The sequence below is a fragment of the Eumetopias jubatus genome, unplaced genomic scaffold (assembly GCF_037043125.1).
Source record: "Eumetopias jubatus isolate StellerSeaLion01/CBP00866 unplaced genomic scaffold, mEumJub1_p1.0 scaffold_3, whole genome shotgun sequence".
Classification (NCBI taxonomy): Eukaryota; Metazoa; Chordata; class Mammalia; order Carnivora; family Otariidae; genus Eumetopias; species Eumetopias jubatus.
Window position 1 is genome coordinate 184,130,368 of NW_028274809.1, and position 18,466 is coordinate 184,148,833.

At 39.3% G+C, this 18,466-nt stretch overlaps 1 protein-coding gene across 3 annotated transcripts in view; it reads right to left on the minus strand.

The window, feature by feature from the left end:
* Nucleotides 1-18,466, minus strand: part of NALCN (sodium leak channel, non-selective) — a 290,181-nt gene that overhangs the window by 9,972 nt on the left and 261,743 nt on the right. For all 3 annotated transcript variants that reach the window (XM_028112068.2, XM_028112069.1, XM_028112067.1), the window contains 11 exons: nucleotides 14,835-14,955; nucleotides 14,652-14,750; nucleotides 9,393-9,486; nucleotides 8,775-8,881; nucleotides 8,488-8,562; nucleotides 7,618-7,737; nucleotides 4,562-4,630; nucleotides 3,498-3,646; nucleotides 2,543-2,636; nucleotides 815-947; nucleotides 32-147 (listed from right to left, as the gene is read on the minus strand). In XM_028112068.2, coding sequence (XP_027967869.1) covers nucleotides 32-147; nucleotides 815-947; nucleotides 2,543-2,636; nucleotides 3,498-3,646; nucleotides 4,562-4,630; nucleotides 7,618-7,737; nucleotides 8,488-8,562; nucleotides 8,775-8,881; nucleotides 9,393-9,486; nucleotides 14,652-14,750; nucleotides 14,835-14,955 — 1,177 coding nt within the window. The remainder of the gene's footprint in view (nucleotides 1-31; nucleotides 148-814; nucleotides 948-2,542; nucleotides 2,637-3,497; nucleotides 3,647-4,561; nucleotides 4,631-7,617; nucleotides 7,738-8,487; nucleotides 8,563-8,774; nucleotides 8,882-9,392; nucleotides 9,487-14,651; nucleotides 14,751-14,834; nucleotides 14,956-18,466) is intronic.

An 18,466-nucleotide genomic window follows, 5' to 3' on the forward strand; every position in this document is an offset into this window, starting at 1 on the left:
GTGGGCATGAAGAAGCAGCCCCCTTTCCCACCTCTCGTTTATCGTCCACCATATTCCATATGATTTGAAAGTGGCGGAGATCGTTGTAACTTAGAAGCTGGTCCTCCTCCGTGGAATAAAACAAGGAGAAATTCTCCACAATGATGGCTAAGAAGAGAAAGAAGCAAAGTGGAGAAGTTAGATAATTAGGCTAATGTGTCATTTTTTAGAAAGAGTTAAACATCTATTATAAATAATGGATTTTATCACCTACATTTTAAGCCAAATCTTTAAAGTGCTTTTAGTGTGTTTTCCAAGTTGGCATATGTTACACTTGGACTATGCTATTCATCCACCTCTTGCCTTTTCCCAAAACATGAGGGTCATGAGCAAAAACAGACCTTCTGTGTGTAGAGATATCCATGCCAACTGGCTTTCCCTCTTAGTTGACGGTTCCAGGGCAGTTTGTAAAGGTCAGATTGGGTTCTGGGTGGCCCCACACCTGGGTGAACACCGTGTATCTTTCAAAAACATAACTGTGATCTTTCGAGGCCCTAAAGGTAGCCCTCCCTGAGATCTGTTCAACTCAACGCGTGAGAAGAGCTCTTTTGAAATTAATGATAATTAATAGGACAACTCTTGAAATTGCAATCAACTGTCATTTACATGCCTTTCAAAGGTCTTTTCAGCTTCTGGATTGAGAGGCAACAATTTATAATTAATGCCGTGAAACACCCGCCCCAAGCAATCTGGGATAATTACTTGCAAATTGTACGTAATTATCTAAGTACCTGAGCTTAAGGATATTAAAACATATTCAATGAACATCACTTACCTACAAGCAGATTTAGCATGATGTAGGCAATGATGACATAAAATGAACAGAAATACATAAGTGCCCCAGCATAATTTCCGCAGTCGGTTGCCCAGTATGTGAATTCATCTGGAGTGCAAAAGGGAGGCTGGACCTGCAGGGCCACGGGGGACGGGGGGGAGGTATGAGAGTGTGCCCGCTGTGGTGAGGGAACTACTCCTCCGCACAGAAAATATAATTAATTTCAAGTTAGTCTCTCAGAAGCCACATACATCACCCTTGGCAAAAATCAAAAAGAGTATTTCATTTATTTTACACTTCCAGTCTTGGAGAATCCCAAGTTCATTGCCATTTTAGAAGCACAATGAAAATGAACCGGTTTCTTCCAAGAGACATTCTTTCTGTCACCTCCACTAGTCCTGAATGCTAAGTAGTCACTATGATGGGAACTACACAAAGTCAAAGAAAAAGGCATCTAAAAGACTTCTCTGACCTAACTAATGGGTTAAGATTTATGAAGATTTGTTATACGTAGCAGACTCACATTCAAACTGTGTAAGAAGAAACCAGTAATCCTCATTCTTGGAGCACATTTCTGGGACATTACAGAAGAGCACAAGGCTCAGGTTATCAAAAGCCTCCCTGTCCTCAGTGGCCCAATAAAATGCCAACACCTCTGAGAGACCTGGTCTCTTTCAGCGAGAGAGACTACATTCCCATAGCACTCTGCTTGTTCTTTATTTAGAATTTATTTAATCCTGCCTTCTATTATATCTGATTCGGTAAATTCTGTCCCTGTTCATTCACGCATAGAGTTCTTTAGCTCCTACCATGTGCTAGATTTCTACCCAGTGTTGGAGACAGACAAGTCTAAGCAAGACATAGACTCTGTCCCTTCTTCATGTTGCTGCCGGTCTAGAGCTCTATGGGAGCCACGGACTGCATGTGGCTGTTAAAATGTAAATGTACGTTAATGAACATCAAACACTGTTAGATAAGATTTAGAATTCAGTTGCTCAGGTGCACTAGTCGCATTTCAAGGGCTCAGTAACCACATAGGGCTACTGAATGGGAAAGAGCAGATTGCCAGCAGCATTGCTGAAATTTCTCCTGGATAGCGTTGTTCTTGAGGTTGTGAGGGAGGAAATACAGATGAAATAATCAAGCCAGTAACTCACTACAGTTGGGGTACACGCTACAGAGGAGAAACACGGAATGCTGTAGGAACATATCACCGCAGTCTTAGCGTGGGGCGGGACTCCTGACGGAGCCAATGTTGCACTGGAGATGGGAGGGACAGCGAGGAGGACAGAGGAACCAAAGGGAGGGTGTAGCTCAGAGCCCGGCTGTAAGCTCCTTGAGCATGCGCTGGAATCATGGGAGACCTAGCACCTAGCATATGGCCCAGTATAAAGCAGGTGCTCAGGGAATATCTGTTGAGTAAATTCAGTTAAAGAAGCAGAACTCCCCTGGCTGTACTTGACTGCCAAAATGTTAAAGGTAGGAGGGAAGGAACAATGTCCACATAATTCGGATTGCCAAATGGAACTACAATAACTCAAGCTGGGTTCACTGGATATCCAAACACTGTAATGGAAAAGAATGCAATTTTATGAACTAAACGGCCAGGCTATGTGTTTTGTACACAAAGTCTTCATGCTAATGAGGATGATGCTTGCCAATGTGGCATAGCGAAGAGTTTCATTTGGTTCTAAGTTGGGGCACTGTTAGGGATGAAGAGAAGTTTACCATACAGTCATGCATAATCTTATTCCAGTCTTCGCCTGTGACGATTCGGAATAGTACAGTGATGGCTTTCCCCGCTGAAGAAAAGTTGGCATGCCTATGGAAGGAAGAAAAACCAGAACGTGGGTAATACGGTTTGTCATGAAGTAGTAAGGTGTCCCCACTAAAAGAGGCAGCTTTTGGAGCAAATTTGGTTGCTAAGTTACCATGTCTAAAGGCTATACCCTCTTAATTTGCTTGTTATTCATACTTGCCCTTAAGAATAGCTGTCTGAATAACCCAACCCTAGCATGGTGCCGCCAATCTGTGGCCATGCATCTTGAATCACTGAGGGTCCCAGCTTTGACAAGTAAAAGTGATTCCTTCTTTCACATGGAGCTATAAAATGCGGAGCTGCCATGGATCAAGTAAGTAATCTCTGCAACAAGACACAATTGTATTTAATTTGTTGCGTAATTACTTTTTAAAAAACATCTACGAGGCGCTTCCACAGAATTTAAGATAATCTTTGAAAAATGCTTTTCATACATAGTAACCACTTTGGGAGTTAGGACTTCTCATGTTTGGCTTTAAAAAGAAAAGAAAAAGGAAAACCCAAAGTCATCTTAAAGTGTAATTAAAAAAAGAATATATTGTTTTTCGGCAGTAGATGGACAGAAATTCGCCAGGATATTACAAGTGGTTATTCCTGCATGGTGGTAGATTTGGAATTATGGATTTGTGTTACATTATGGGAATATTATGGAAATAAGGTTTCTAAAGTCAATATGTAGGCTGTTTTTAATTAGAAAAATGTGATTTAAGATTTGGCCGTTTTATTTTGTTTTCATTTCCAACTGATCGCTTCCCCCTTCCCTTTTGTCTTCAACAGGCAAAAGTCAATTGGATTTTTTATTCATGATTTCATGACTAAGAAAGTTTGCTTGATAAATGAATAGAAAGATAAATATACACCCACCTGTTAATATTCTCTCCATATTTCACAGTACCAAATAAAACAACTCCAGCAAAAGCATAACATAAGAGCAATAGGAACATCCCTACTATGATGAAGAAGCTTTTATACATGCTGACGACTACAGTCAGGAGGAGCATCTTCAGCGTTACCTGTAGATGAAGATGGGGAGGAGAAAATGAATATTTAATTCACTAACAGGGCCAACCTGGGAAGTGAATGACAGGTATGCAGGTTGGCACAAGAGTGACCTTCATTTGACAATTGCTTTGAATTAATTCTTATTAAAGGGTATTAAATCTGAATATTATTCAAAAAAACAGAGAAATTCAACTTGTATTTCAAACTGTTCAGCATTTTCAGCCAAATTAATAAAAGCCCCTCCCTAAAATTCCTAGCTTCCTGTTTTCTCTTCTCTTGCTGCCTAAGTCTCTATGAGGAGGGCTGTCCATTTCTGGCCTATCCCATCACGTAGACAGGATTCTTCCACAAACAGATGTTCACAGAAACAAGCCTAAACAATGACAAAATGCTAAATAGCATCAAACATTGAATGTACTGAACATGTGCATTTATGGAATGTTTATGAAATGATGTCACTAATGAAAAAGGAAGCAACTTTAAAAAGTGACAAATAGATGCCGAGTGTATGCGTGAACAAGAAAAAATATGAAGAAATCTGGGATCATAGAATCATGAAGCTTCATTAAGGATTATTTTTCTTTGCAGTAAGATAACTTTGTTACAAATAAAAACAATAAAAATAAAGAAGTATTAAGAAGACTGCTGGCTTTTGCTTTCATGCCCAATATGTTATCTTTAGTTGATGATTGAGTTCATCTAGCAAATATGAAGAATAAATAAAACAACATAAATATCAGGAAACATATCACAAGATAACTAAGCTACTGATTCATTTTAATATTTAATATTTGCTCATTTGGACTTTGGATGACCAGCAATTTGTTAACTTCCAAGACTGAGAAGGACAGCTGAAGTCAATTAGGCTTCACTCCTTTTTTCTGTGCATATGTAACCTTTGATAGTGTCCTTTACAACGTACTCACATGCTTTCCACAGATAGAGAAAAACCGGAAGACAATCACGCAGGCACCCATCATGTAGGTATATGCGTTCTGAAGTTTAAAAAGAAGAGAGCCACTCATAATGTGCACAAAAGATCTTGTTACAGTTCCAGTTTTCATTTTAAGTCTTCTGTGAAGTCTACTGAGTAATTAGTTTAATAAAATGTGAAATTCTTATAAGAAATTTATCTTTAAAAGGTGTTGAAAAGGTCACTGCCAAAACTCATGAATAAATATTAGCTATAAAATCAAATCTTAAATGAAACTTCGCTCCCTGTTTTGCTTAGCTGAATTCTGTATTTTAAAACTTATTTTACATAAAATAGTGACCAGCTCCTTTGAGGAGCAAGAAAAACGTAGGGTACCAATGCAACATGAGGAAGCCAAGTGAGACCGGAGATGCAGGAGTCCTGGCAAAGGTGGAGGTGTGGTGTTGGAAAAGATGGCGGGAGGTCAGCTTTCCCCTCTCTGTAGGTCTCTGGAGACTCTGGAGACCAGCCGGCCACATTCCCGTAAGCTGATTTCAGAGATGTCTACCTTGCCCAGAAACACATCCAGCTCATTCTTCAAGTGTGCGATCGGCAGCAAGAGATGACTGGGTCTGCTTTATGACTAAGAAAGCTTCATCTCGGAAACAAAGATCCCATCAGCTAGAACCGCAATAACAACTGTGGCATTAAACTCATGCCAAAGCATGATTTTTCTCGAGGAGCCTTGCCTAGCCAAGTGACAACAGTCACATATGGGCCCCCAGGAAGGGGGTCCGGTGATATTCTTGAGGTAGAAGGAAATGAATGTGTCTACACAGAAATAACTTTGGATGGGAACAAGGACTGCATCTTCCTTCACAATAGACCACTGCAAAATTGCACGGAGGATGAGCATCCTTCCAGAACTGGAGGTTCTTGGAGAACAAAAGTGGTCAGGGAGAACAGGCAAGTTGGTCTTTTCGGTGTGAGATGTCCTCTCTGGGACATCTGGAATTGGGAAGCCTGCTCTACTCTTCTGCTTGGACCAAGTCGCTTTTGGCTCCATTTGTCTAGGGAAAGATAAAAACATGGACCTGGCTGCCCCTTTCTACATTAGTTCCAAATCTGTTATAGATGGCTTCTCACCTTGCATTCTGGAAGAGACGACACCCAGTGGCTTCTACGAGGATGACGCCCATCCTTTGCCAGGTCCCGAGAGGTGCCATCCAGATCTCATGCCGTGTTCCCCTTGCTCCTTCTACTCCAGGCACTGTTTCCCTCCCGCAGCGTTCCATCATAGGGACAGCCGCTGACATGCCCCTCGTCCTACAGACTGAACCCGGCAGCCATCATTTCTGTAGGGACAGTTTCTAGGATCTCTCTGACGAAGCCACCTCCCACTACCTTGTGTCATCCCAGGAATACGTGTCTCTCCTCCATCTGCCTCACTATGGCTGTAACTCTCATTGACTTGGGAGCCTTCCATGAATGCCTACCTGCAGCTGTCCCAAAGTCCCCCCAACCTCTTGATCATGACTAAATATTCTGCCTTAAAACTTTAAAATAAAACAAAACATGCCTTTGTTTTGTTCACTGCATTCTTCTCCATTCCCAGCATGGTGACTTGCACATCTTTAGTGATCAAAACCATTTATCGTTGGAGGAAATGGATCAGGGTGACTGAGAGCCCACCAAGGCTTGGCACAGCCCCTGACACTGAAGTGACAGTTGTTTTAAGTGAAGTACACTCAATACCTACCTGCCGGAGCACAGCAATTTCATACGAAAGCACGCCCTCTGTAATGTGTAAATGGGTTCTGGGTGTGATGGATCTTTTCTGGCATGACTCTAACATTGGAGAGGATCGGAGAATGGATAGAAGAGAGCAGGGAAATCTGATAATATTACTTTTGTCTGGGATCAAAGAAGACTAAAAAAAGAAGGTCCTTATAAGAATGTGTTATGAGTTTGTGCACTCTTTACAGTTAGAAGAACTTCACGTCCTTGATCTCTATAATGCTCATACGGAATGGATAAATTATGAAGTTATATCCCCAAGTTCATAGCAGGGAACAAAGGATCACTGAAGACAAATAACCCGATCAAGGCTGGAAAATGGTGGAGCTCAGGGTAGGGCCTTCTAGAGCTATGCTGCTGTCCAGGATGGCAGCCACCAGCTACATGTGGTTACTGAACACTTGAAATGCAGGGAGTCTAAATTAAGATGCGCTATAAATGTAAAACACACACTCAAAGATTTAGTACAAAAAAAGGATGTAATCTCTCTCCTGAGTATTTTTATATTGCTGACATGTTAAAATGATAATATTTTGGATATGGTAAGTTAACATACATTATTAAGTTAACATCACCTGTTCCTTTTTTATTTTTTTAATGTGGCTCCTAGAATATTTGAAATTATATCCATGGCCCCATTTTGTTCTTATTGGACAACACAGTTCTAGATCTCAGTCAAGCACACCCACGGGTATAGATTTTGAGCTGGACCTCAGACTACATGGAAGGTGGAGGCATTTTAGGCAAACCAGTGAGAACTTAGGTAGAGACACTGGGAATGACGGGTTTTAGAGAAATGGCAGCTGGATGTCAGTAGCAAATAAGGCAGCAAAAGTGCCTGAGGATTCCACTGTGAAATACTGAGTAGAACATAGTGGCATGGATGCTACACTTCAGTTCACAAAACTGGGTTTGAGCCTTCTGATGCCAGCTTGTATGTGAATTTAGGCAGGTCTCATGATCTCTGTTTCCATTGTTGTCTCTCTCTCTCTCATTTTTATCCTTTGGGAAAATGAGAGTTAAACCAGAGGTCTTAAAGGTTCTTCTTCTGATTCACCCACTCTCGGACTCCGAAGGGCCAGATTTTGTCTGTGGGAAGAGTGTGGGGGGTTGTGTGCGCAAGCTCGCCAGAGGGCCCGTCACGGGCAAGGACGGATGTAGGGAGGTTCATCTGACACTTGAGGGTAGGCTGACACGGACTGAAATGAGACCGGAAACAGGGTTACCTGAACCCAAGTTATCAACTAAAATAAACTTGAATTACATGCATACCAGGAGGGCAAAGTGAAGTACCACCCAGACCACACCAAGTGATGTCACCAGCAGGTCATATCGGTTTCTTCTGCTTTGCCAGAAGCCGGCAGGTGACATTGCTATGATCTTCATCGTAACCTGGGGGAAGATAAGGAAGACAGTAAATAGAAGCTGAGTGTTCAGCATATATTTAAATGTGTGAATGTGAGGCACATTTTTTAAAGGAGGTAGGAACCAAAGAGAAGAATTTATTACCAAGAGATAGATAGATGGATAAAGATACAGAGATACAGAAATAGATCTATCTAAATTTTAAAGCTTGGTAGGTTACAAATCTATATTCTCCGGCTCTTTTCTCCTTGTTTTATGACTAGTTCTGATAGCAGGACGTTTTTCTTCCTCAAGTAAAAGACCATTGATTTTGGGAAACATCAACCAGTACAGGGTGAAATAAGAATCTGCTTGTATTTCAAAGAAGATTGCACTAGAAAGTGATATTATACGGACCATATATTAAAATAATCCTGTCTGGGCTAACTCCCTTGGCCACAACATTGCGATTTGAGTCCCTGAACAGGGACTTTGTGGTTTGTGCAGTTCGCTACAAATATTTGAACTCACATAACCAGACAGGCCAACATTCAGGTACAATAATCAACAGCAGTTAGCGATTTCTGCCATTAGGCAAATCTGACATATAAAGTGAAATCTTTGTTCACAGCCCCATAAGGAAAATACCTTACGAGCATGCCACCCCTCTCCCCCCTGCAAAAAAAACTTCAAAAACAATGGAACACAGAGCTGAACATGGGTGCTATCAAAGGAGGACACTGCTCTACTTTGCAATGCCCACCGCAGCCCCCAGGGCCGGCTGGCTCCTTACTGTACCTCTAGAACGAAGATGAAGGTGAAAACAACCGACATGGTTGCTAAAGGAACGGTCACGGGGTCCTCCACGTCCCACTGTAAGAGAAACAGCGCACCGGTCTTTGTCTGCATCCATCGGACCCGTCAAGACCTTCCTCTCTCTCTCTCCTTAGAACATGACTGTTAGTTTTAATTTTTTTACACTAAAAAACATAAGACTGTGAACGGATATGGCCCCTTGCGATATTCTTGGATGCACCAATGAACAAACAAGCCCTTCCCAGAGTTTCAGCGTGCAAGAAAAGTACCTTGACAGACAGCAGCACCGACTGGGCCAGGACAAGCAGTGCAATTGTCCTCTTAAAGAATGGATGCTGGGTTATGTCATACATCTTAGCTCTAAAACCATCATTATCTGCAAAAGAGAGGTTGAGGCAAGGGCATTTCAGACATAGGTCACATTTACTTTCTTGTCTTTCATTTCCTTTAATGCTCGTTTTAAAACTCATTACTTTTTTTTCCTCCTATAGTTCAATCTATTGTGTGGTGTTTTGCAGGAATGGCTGGTTCTGAATATTTAAAACGACGGTGCATGACGCTGTCCGTATTGGAAGGAGAACTGCATCATTCAATTTCTGTCAGTTTCATACATTTCACTCATATGTTTAAAAGGCAAGCACAAATATATTTTATTTAAAAATTCATTTTTTCATTTAGGGCTTATCCTGAGAGCATTGAAGCACAGACTTCGGGTGGTTGATTTTAATAGCCTATGGAGAGATCTGTAGTTTGGAGCCTGTTTCTATATTAACTTATGCACAACCGCCTAGTGGCCTCACGATTATTATTTTAATTGAAATCTTAGACTCCTGGGGAATCATGAACACTGGTGCCCAACATGAATAAAATCAGAGCATCTTTGATACCCGGGCGAGGTGGGAGATGAAGAGGCTGTGCTATCTTCAGTCGGCTCTTCAGATCTTCCCATCTTCTCTGATCTACAGTCAGCAGAGCTGTCCCCTTAATAAACAAAGGAAAGCAGAAAAAGGCCTTATGTCGTCTACTCCACACCGAGGGCATTGCAAATGGGGTGGTGATACCAACAGGACTAATTTGGGGGTGTGAAATAAAGATATTCTTCAAATACCATGATGGTTCGATAGGCATGGTCAGAATTCTCAAATGTGGTCTTGAGAGGAGTCCCCAAAAGGGTGGCCTTCAACTGGCATCTTTGAAGATGTATAATATTCAGGTTTGGGAAAATCTAAAGAAGGTTCTCTATACAATCAGATTTTCAAAAAGGGATACCCACTCTAATAAGTGGTTAGTTTCCTTTCGTTTCATTGTGGGAAATGTTGCAGCAAAACTGTAGCTTGTCTATCTGTTGCTTCTGGTTAAGGTGATTGTGTCCTTTTTTTTTTTTTAAATCATTCTGATATATATAATAAAAAAACTATTTTCAAGTGGTATGAAGTCACAGAATTTGAATCTTGAAGAATTAATGCTGCAACAAATGTCTAAATGAGATAAAATATTCTTTATTATATATATGTGTGTGCATATATATAGGAGTACTTCATTAAAATGCTATATCCATATGTATTATATTGCATGACATTTCATTATGCTATATTATAAAGGCAGAACTGGAAAAAAAACCCCACCCACCCTCCACTCCCATTCTTCCTTTCTTTCTACAGAGCTAATTACTGTCCTTCAAGAGTATGTCCCCCTCACGATGTATTCAGATTTTGCTGTTTGTGTATGTATCAATACATAAGAACATACTTGTTTTGAATTTCAAAAATTTATATAAATGGTATCCAATCTGTGCTTATTTATGTAGTTTGTTTTTATCTTCACTGAACACTATGTTGTGCATACAACTAGTCACTAGACCTAATTGGTTTAACTGTTCAGAGTATCTCACTGTACAAATATATCGGAAGTTAGCTTTATATTACTATAAAAATGTTGCAATAAGCACACATGTATTACCTCATGGTGAACATCTATGAGACTTTCTTGATAGCAAATCTCTAGGAGAGGAATTGCTGGGGTTAGGGATTTATGCATCTCTACGTTTGTCAGATATTGTGAAGTTACTGTCCAAAGAGGAATAACCAAGAAAATTTGCTGCTAGCAATCTCCAAGTATTCATGTCCTAATATTCTTGCCAATACTTGGTATTATCAGACATTTAAATTTGGCCACGAAGGGGGGGAAAATGTATGTAATTTAGTTTTAATATCAATGAGATGAAACATTTTTTACGTGTATAAATGGGGGAGTGATTTCTGTATCTTCCTATGTGAATTGCCTGTTCATATTCTTTGCTCATTTTTGTATTTGGATATTTACTTTTAGATGTTTTATAGAAATTCTTAATATATTCTGGATATTAATCTTCTGCCAGTTACATGAGTTGTAAATATTTCCTCTAAGTCTTAGCATGCTTTTTAAAAAAAATTTTGCTTATCATGTCTCTTATCTCTCAGAAACTTTTCATTTTAATGTAATCTAATCTATAAGTTTCTTTCTTTATAGATTCCACTTTGTGGTTAAAGTCAAGAAATCCACAACTACGGCAGGGTCAAAAATAAATTCTACATGGTTGACAAATGGTTTTTCATAGGTAGGTCTTTCATTCTTTTGGAATTCATTTCTGAGTATGCTGTGAGGTAGAGATCTCTGTTTAGTTTCTTCTACCTAGACACTCAATGACCCCAGCATCACTTACTGATGGTCTCATCTTCTCCACTGATTTGTTGTGCTACTTCTGTTTTATATATACCTGTCCCTTCTATGGCTTTCGGTTTTGTTCTGTAAGTTTAACTTTCTGTCCTTGTATCATTACCTAACCTGTTTGACTCACTATAGCTTGTTTATTTTCCTTTTCTGCATTTTTGTTCATGCTCAACCCTGAGAGAGGTTTATCAATTTAATTTTTTTAAAGAATCTGTTTTTGTCATTCTTGAATCTTTTATCGTATCTTTGTTTTCTATATAATTAATTTTTGTCCTTATCTTTGTTACTTTCTTCCATTTTACTTTGTTGTTCTTATTATAATTTATTGATTTGGCTATGTGACATATTACTAATTAATTAATCTTTGATTTTTTAAAAAATGTACACTTATAGTTGTAAATTTCCCTCTACTGATTTACCTGTATCTTGTGAGCTTTCATCTATGATGTTTATAAATGATTTATCTAAGTGTCTTTTGCTTTTCTATTCTGATTTCTTCAGTGACTCATAAATTATTCAGAATGTTGTCTTAACATCTTCAACTTATGAGGGATTTTTGTTATCTTTTTTATTATTACAGAGAATGCGCTCTGTACGTTATCAATTTTTTGGTATTATTTTATGACCTTGTAGAGGGTACCTTTTATACTTGAAAATTATTGGGGTCAGGGTTCTTTTTATGTCCAGTAGATCAAATGTTTTTATTGTGTCAAATCTCATATTTTCTTTTTTTTTTTTTTCCTGTCTATGAGTTTCTTAGAGAAATATGTTAATATCTTTCACTGTGATTTTGGACTTGCTAGCTTTTTAAAATAATTTGGATCATTTTTTCTTCATATATTTTATGGTTCAGGAGTTCTATACTTTGCTAGGGATTAGTTTCTTTTGGAATTATTTAATTACACTGTTTATTCCTAATAATGATATTTGTTTTAAGTTAATTTTTCTAATATTAGTATTGCTAAACCATTTTTCTCACTCACTGCAAACAAATACTTTGGGTTCTCTGGGTGCAACACACATTCATATTATTCCTTAATTATACAAAACAAATTATTTTAGAAAGTTGAACTCTGAAATGATCCAAAAGAATAATAAGCATGGTGGTATCATCTGTTCATTAATGCGTGAAAACCTCTGAAAGCTTATTATTGTGAAATTAAGTTTATTAATCAAACTGTTATCTCATAATCAAGAAATTAAAAATACATATATTACTAGTATAGACTTTGAACTCTTTTAGACAGGGTTCCATTTTCTAGGGAAGACATAATTTTCCATAATTCTGAATTGTGAAAACATTGCCCCCAAAGCTTGCCTTATTTCCCATATCTTTATATTTCCCCACTGCCTATATATTTGGAAATCTGCTCACATACCTTTGGGTATGACCATTAGCATGTGAGCTTCAGGAAGGCAGAAGTCTTTATGTGTTTAGTGTTTAGTTTGTGTGTTTAGCTTCTTGTGTCCCCAGGGTCAAGAGCAGTGTCTGGCACCAGTAAGTGCTCAAAGAAATCTGTCGAATGACTGAATGATAAATGAATAAATGCTGTTACACAGCAGCTCACATACTACCCTCTGAAAAGCTTACAGAAAACAAAGATCTCTTCTCAATGGTTCACATAATTCAGAAATTTGGATCTCCAATTAAATAATCAAATTTGTAATGTCTGGTAATGTGATTTCTTCTACTTTTCCTCTTTCTCTAAGCACCCATTTGAGCTTATGTCCACGTTCCCCTTACCCAAGCCAAGATGCTTCTTTCTTCCCTCAGAACAGAAATACAACCAGTATGGTGAGTAAACCTCCTGACACTCTGCTTACTTAGCCATTCCTCTAAGTTCAAGAGCTGCGATTGATTATATATTCGTCTCTAGTTGTTGAACATCTATGTTGTTGCATTTATGTCGCTGATTTTGATTCTTCTGAAATCAGGACCTGATTCTCCTGAAAGCAGGTGTCTGCTCAGAGGGCCTAGCACGGTGTTCTGAGCGAGCAGAACCTAAGCTCTCTGTTAACTGACTGACTGGCTTCTGCTCTTACTCAGGAATCCCCGGTGTCTGCTCTAGTGCAGGGCTCAAAGGCATCTAAAGAGACCTATCTTCCTCCTTCTGCTTGGTATTAAATTGAACACACTGTAGGGCTTAAAGACACTCATTTATGAATGTGTTATAGTAAAATAGGGGGCTGGGCAATATGATCTCTCTCTATCCTTCTTTCTTACACTGAAATCCCATGTTTCTGTGGGTCGGAGTAGTGTTGGGACCCAAAGGGGGATTTTTAAGTCACACCCTTTGAAAGCCGGGACGAAATGAGGTCCTCATTAGGCACACATCAAAGGTGGCAATTGACTGAGTAGCTGGAACCACACGTGTGGAGCCTGGGGGGACCATGAATGATACAGTCCCAGGTAAAGCTGCCCTCACCAGCAGGCTCTGATGTGGCTGTGTGCGATTCGGTACGAGCCCTGAATCCCAGGAGCAGCACGGTGCTGTGCGGCATGTCTAGCTTTCATTCACTGCAGGGCAACGGTCGACATTTTTATACTCTTGAATTGGAAGACTCTCAGACTCTGCAGAGTCGGCACCACTTCTGAATTCTGGCCCCGGCTTTTCTACACCTTAAAAGCCCCAGACAAGTTATGTCACCTCTGTAAGCTGTTTTTGCTTCCACTGTGCATTTCAGAGTCGAGAGAATTGAAAACAGCATATGTCAACCTTAGTGCACAGTAAGTGCTCGAAAGCTGTATGCACCTCGATTATTAGGATTCCAGAAGACTGGACCCTTACATAATAGGGGGCATATCCGCCATGTCCAGAAGAATGAGGTCGAATGTTCTGCCCCCAAACTCACTTTTTGACAGGAAACTATATGCTGGCCAGTTTCCCATTTGGGAGCTCTTGTACTGATCGTTAGAGCTGTTATGATCTCAGAATGTTTCCCGAGTTCATAAAGTATGTAAAGTTCTTCTCTGAAATTAGAAAATCTTCTTTTTATTCAGTGAATTGGGATTGAACATTTTCTCCTGCACCCCCAACCCCATCAAAATGCCGAGTTCACCTCTGGAGTTACAAAGCATACAGTTTACATTGTGTGAAAGTTTAATATCACCTGCAATCAGCGCGTCCCTTAGTTCAGCTCGTATTTTCATAACTTGCTGCCCCTCCTTTCCGTTTGAACAATAGGAGATGTGCCTTTCAGTTGTCAGCGAATTAATGATACCATTATCAAAAGGGGAAATTTAGCAAGAGAACCGTGCTCTTAAATAGTGTGCCTGAAAGGCAGCGATGAGGTAGCTTGTCAACTAGTTATAGAGATTATTTACACCAGTCACATTAGGGGTTGAATGAGACTTCACACCGTGGGAGAAAAAGAGAGCTCAAAGCAAGTGGCTAGAACCGAATAAACCCTGCGGTATTCAAACCAAGAATGCTTACCTTGTTTTCATTGAAATTAGCAATAACCACTCCAACAAAAAGGGTCAGTCCAATCATGCAACCCAGGAATACAAAAACATGAATATAGATCCCATGCATCTGTATAAATGAAAAACACGGTTATTCATCAAAGCAAAGGAAAGCAGCTGTTGAGCATTCAAAGGATTCCATGTGCTTGCTTACCGGCCCCACACGATGAATAATAACATCCCTCACTTCTACCCAGCCTTTCAGGGAGAGCACTTCAAACAATGCCAGCATAGCATTTCCCACATTGTCAAAATTAAAATTCCGAGGATTTGCCCTGCAAGTCAGAAAGAGGAATGCTCTGTGAAATTCGAGGAGAAGCAGCCTAGGGCAAATATCCTGTAGCTCTTTCCGGTCTTAGGTGGGGGGTATGTTTATCATTTGGAAGGTAGGCTAGACGGCATTCATTTGCTCAATCATAAAAATGCATGAATGCCTTATAATTTCTTAAAACGTAATTCCTGGGTAATAATGGGGCGTTCTTAGCAGGAGGTAACAAAAGGCAACAAACTCAACTTCTAGCTCTAGATGTTCTGCGAGGTTTCTGGCTTGTCCTGATTATACCCAGGGCTGGAAACACACTTTCTAGTTACAAACTGCATGGGAGATTCTCACAAAGGGGCGGTGGAATCTGGCTGTGAATTTTTAAAAAAAGATATCTTTATTTTAGAGAGAGAGCGAGCGAGAGTGGGGGGTGGGGCAGAGGGAGACAGAGAGACAATCTCAAGAGACTTCCAGCTGAGCATGGAGCCCGACGTGGGGCTCGATCTCACGACCCTGAGATCATGACCTGAGCTGAACCAAGAATCTGAGGCTCAACTGACTGAGGCACGCAGGTGCCCCTGGGTATGAATTTTGCAATAGTTTTATAACTGAAAAACTCTTCTACAGGTGTAAACTACAATTCCTGATGTTAATATAGAAAGTGTAAAAAGAGTAGAATCTGGCCACTTTCCTTAATTCTTGACATCACGGGAATATCACGCTGTAAAGTAGTGACGCATTTAGAGGTCACTGAGTGGCAAGAGGTGTTTGCTCATAGCCTAGATGTTTCCAGAACATTCTCTCCCAGTGGGATTTTTTTTCTCTCATTACCTCTGGGTGTTCTCAACAGAGACTTCTTGTAGACCCCAGTGCTGCAATATGCTTTCTACACCCACAGTTGATTCCTGATTTCTAAAACACTCTGTCTCCACTATTAAATTTTTTGAAGGGGGGATGGGTCATTTCTTGTTTTTCTGATGTTTTACTTTTTTCTTCCCACGAACAAAAGGGATCTTTTCTATATATTACATCTCCCTTAGTCATTATGGGTCTTAGCTAACATTTTTGTTGTCAGTAGAAAGATTTCAGTGTTTTTCTCTTTTCCCCCTTATTAGACTATTGAAGATAATTATAAGATCTAGACAACTACACAATGGGAAGTCATGACTATTACTGTATTTCCTAAATTTGATGGAGAATTGGGCCTGGCACTACTAAGAAGAGTAAGCCTATAGAAGCCTAACCAAATTACAGTTTGATCATTTCTTTTTCCTGCTAGCTCATTTATCAAAATTTAACCTTCACAAAAGGCAACACTCTGGGGAAAACCTGGGTTAGTATTTTTCTGCCACCTTTTATATATATTTTTTAAATCATAGAAACAATCATGCAGTGCACCTACATTAAGTTTTCTTTTTCAAAATATTTTTAAATACTAAATAAATGAGGATCTAGTAAGAAACCATACAGCTACACTGACTTGCTCCTAAAGGTTTAAAGCTGATGGGTAGAAACATTTTCCATATACTGCAAAAACCCCACTCAGAAATTCCTATTTTGGGATTCTGATTTATATTTTTTAAGTATGAAAGTACAAGCATATTCTCTTGGATTTTTCCAACATCCTTTCCTTTGGGGATTTCAATTAAATTTAATATATTTTACAGCAGACAGAAGCCGTAAGGATTCTGCAGATGCCACCGTTTTCTTGAATAAGGATTTTTTTTTTTTAAGCCAAGCAAGCCGGCTCTCAGATCTGATGTTGAACTTTCTTACCCATCCATTTTCTTTATGTAAAAGTGCTTTTTTAGCTGAATTTGCAGCAACCCAAAGTACTTTCATGTTCCACATCCTTTAGAAGTTAGAACATGTTAAAAATACACTTTTAGGCTAAACCAAGAAAAATAAAATGGAGGATTATAGACTTAACTAGTTGGAACCATACATCACATTAAAAAAGTAAGTATCCGTTTTAATCAACTAAGATGTTTATTTATGCTTTGTTCATGTTACTAAAATTGGGAAGTTTAAAACTTTATCTATAACTGCAGAGGATTTCAGTAAATCCCAAACACAGTCCATTGTTGTCAGTTTTCCTGTTGTCCTTCCTTGATCTGGGAGCCTGTTTAAATATAATCTTCTCTGGTTAATTTAAAAAATATTATAATCTTGTCTATCCAATTCAGAAAACTAAGACATGGTTTCTGACCTCACAATTTCATTAATCTTCTACCTCTCAGTGAAAAGTGCTCCAAGGTCCCAAGGTCGTGATAAGGAGGGCTGCTCCTCCTCTGGGAAGAATTGGACCCCCGGGAGTAGAGGAGCTCAGCCTGTGGCCTTGGGTAGAGAAATGCAGGAGATGACGTCATCCAAAATGGTCCTTCCAAGACCCTGGAAGTATCATATTTCTGTTAAACTTAAAAAAACAAGGAAGGGGTGCCTGGGTGGCTCAGTCAGTTTAGTGTCCAAATCTTAGTTTTGGCTGAGGTCATGATCTCATGGAACATGAGATTGAGCCCCACATTGGGCTCCGCTTGGGGAGTCTGCTTGTCTCCCTCTCCCTCTGCTTCTCCCCCTGCTCATTCACTCTCTCTTTCTTAAATGGAGGGGATTAAATCTTAAAAAAAAAAAACCCAAAAAACAAAAGTAAGGTAGATTTATATTATTTTCCTTAAAGAAGCATACTCAAATTGTTTGAGCTGTAGACTCTACAAAAATCTGATCTTCTGCCTAGAATGTATCATGGTATGACTTAAAATTACCTAGGGGTAAACTCCAGGTAAGCTTCCAGTGAGCTCAGGGGCTTATTTATGTAGCATCAAAGCCTTTAGCATATTGTATTGCATTATTTGTAATACTAATTTCTGTTCTCCACTACACTTCAAGCTCCTAAGGGTTGGGGACCACAGCTTGTCCCCATTGACAGAGTAATGTCTAAAGATCAGTAAGCACTCAAGAAATATATTTCTTGAAACTGAGTACTCATTTTTGATATTCCTCTCATGCACTCCATTTTCCTATGTCCTAGACCTCTGCTTAAAACAAAACACACAATATTATGTATATATATATGTGTGTATATATATATATATATATATAATACAAGGTAATTTTTATCTCATCAAGTCTGAGAGAAATAAAGAAGGAAATGAATGTATTCATCTGAGCAGAGAATATGGAAGCCTGACTGTCTCCTGAATTAGGTAGTGCATATTTATGTTCTTCTTCATTATAATCATCAAAGAATCCCCCAATGCCAATTCCCAAGATACAAATTATTTCCTTAATCATAAGTTTGCCAATATAAAATTATTTCGGCTGCTAACTCTTGATGAGCTTTCTAAAGAAGGAAAATGTGAAAATTAGCGTGGTTATAGTTGACATTTGTTTGACAGAGATTTTTATTTCCCTAAAACTAACCCAAATCGCAAAATTCTGAACCAACGGACAAGCCCTATTGTAATGGGGTTCAAGTGATGCCCCTCTGTCAGCTTATGCTTTTAAAGTGCTGTCAAACTCAAAAC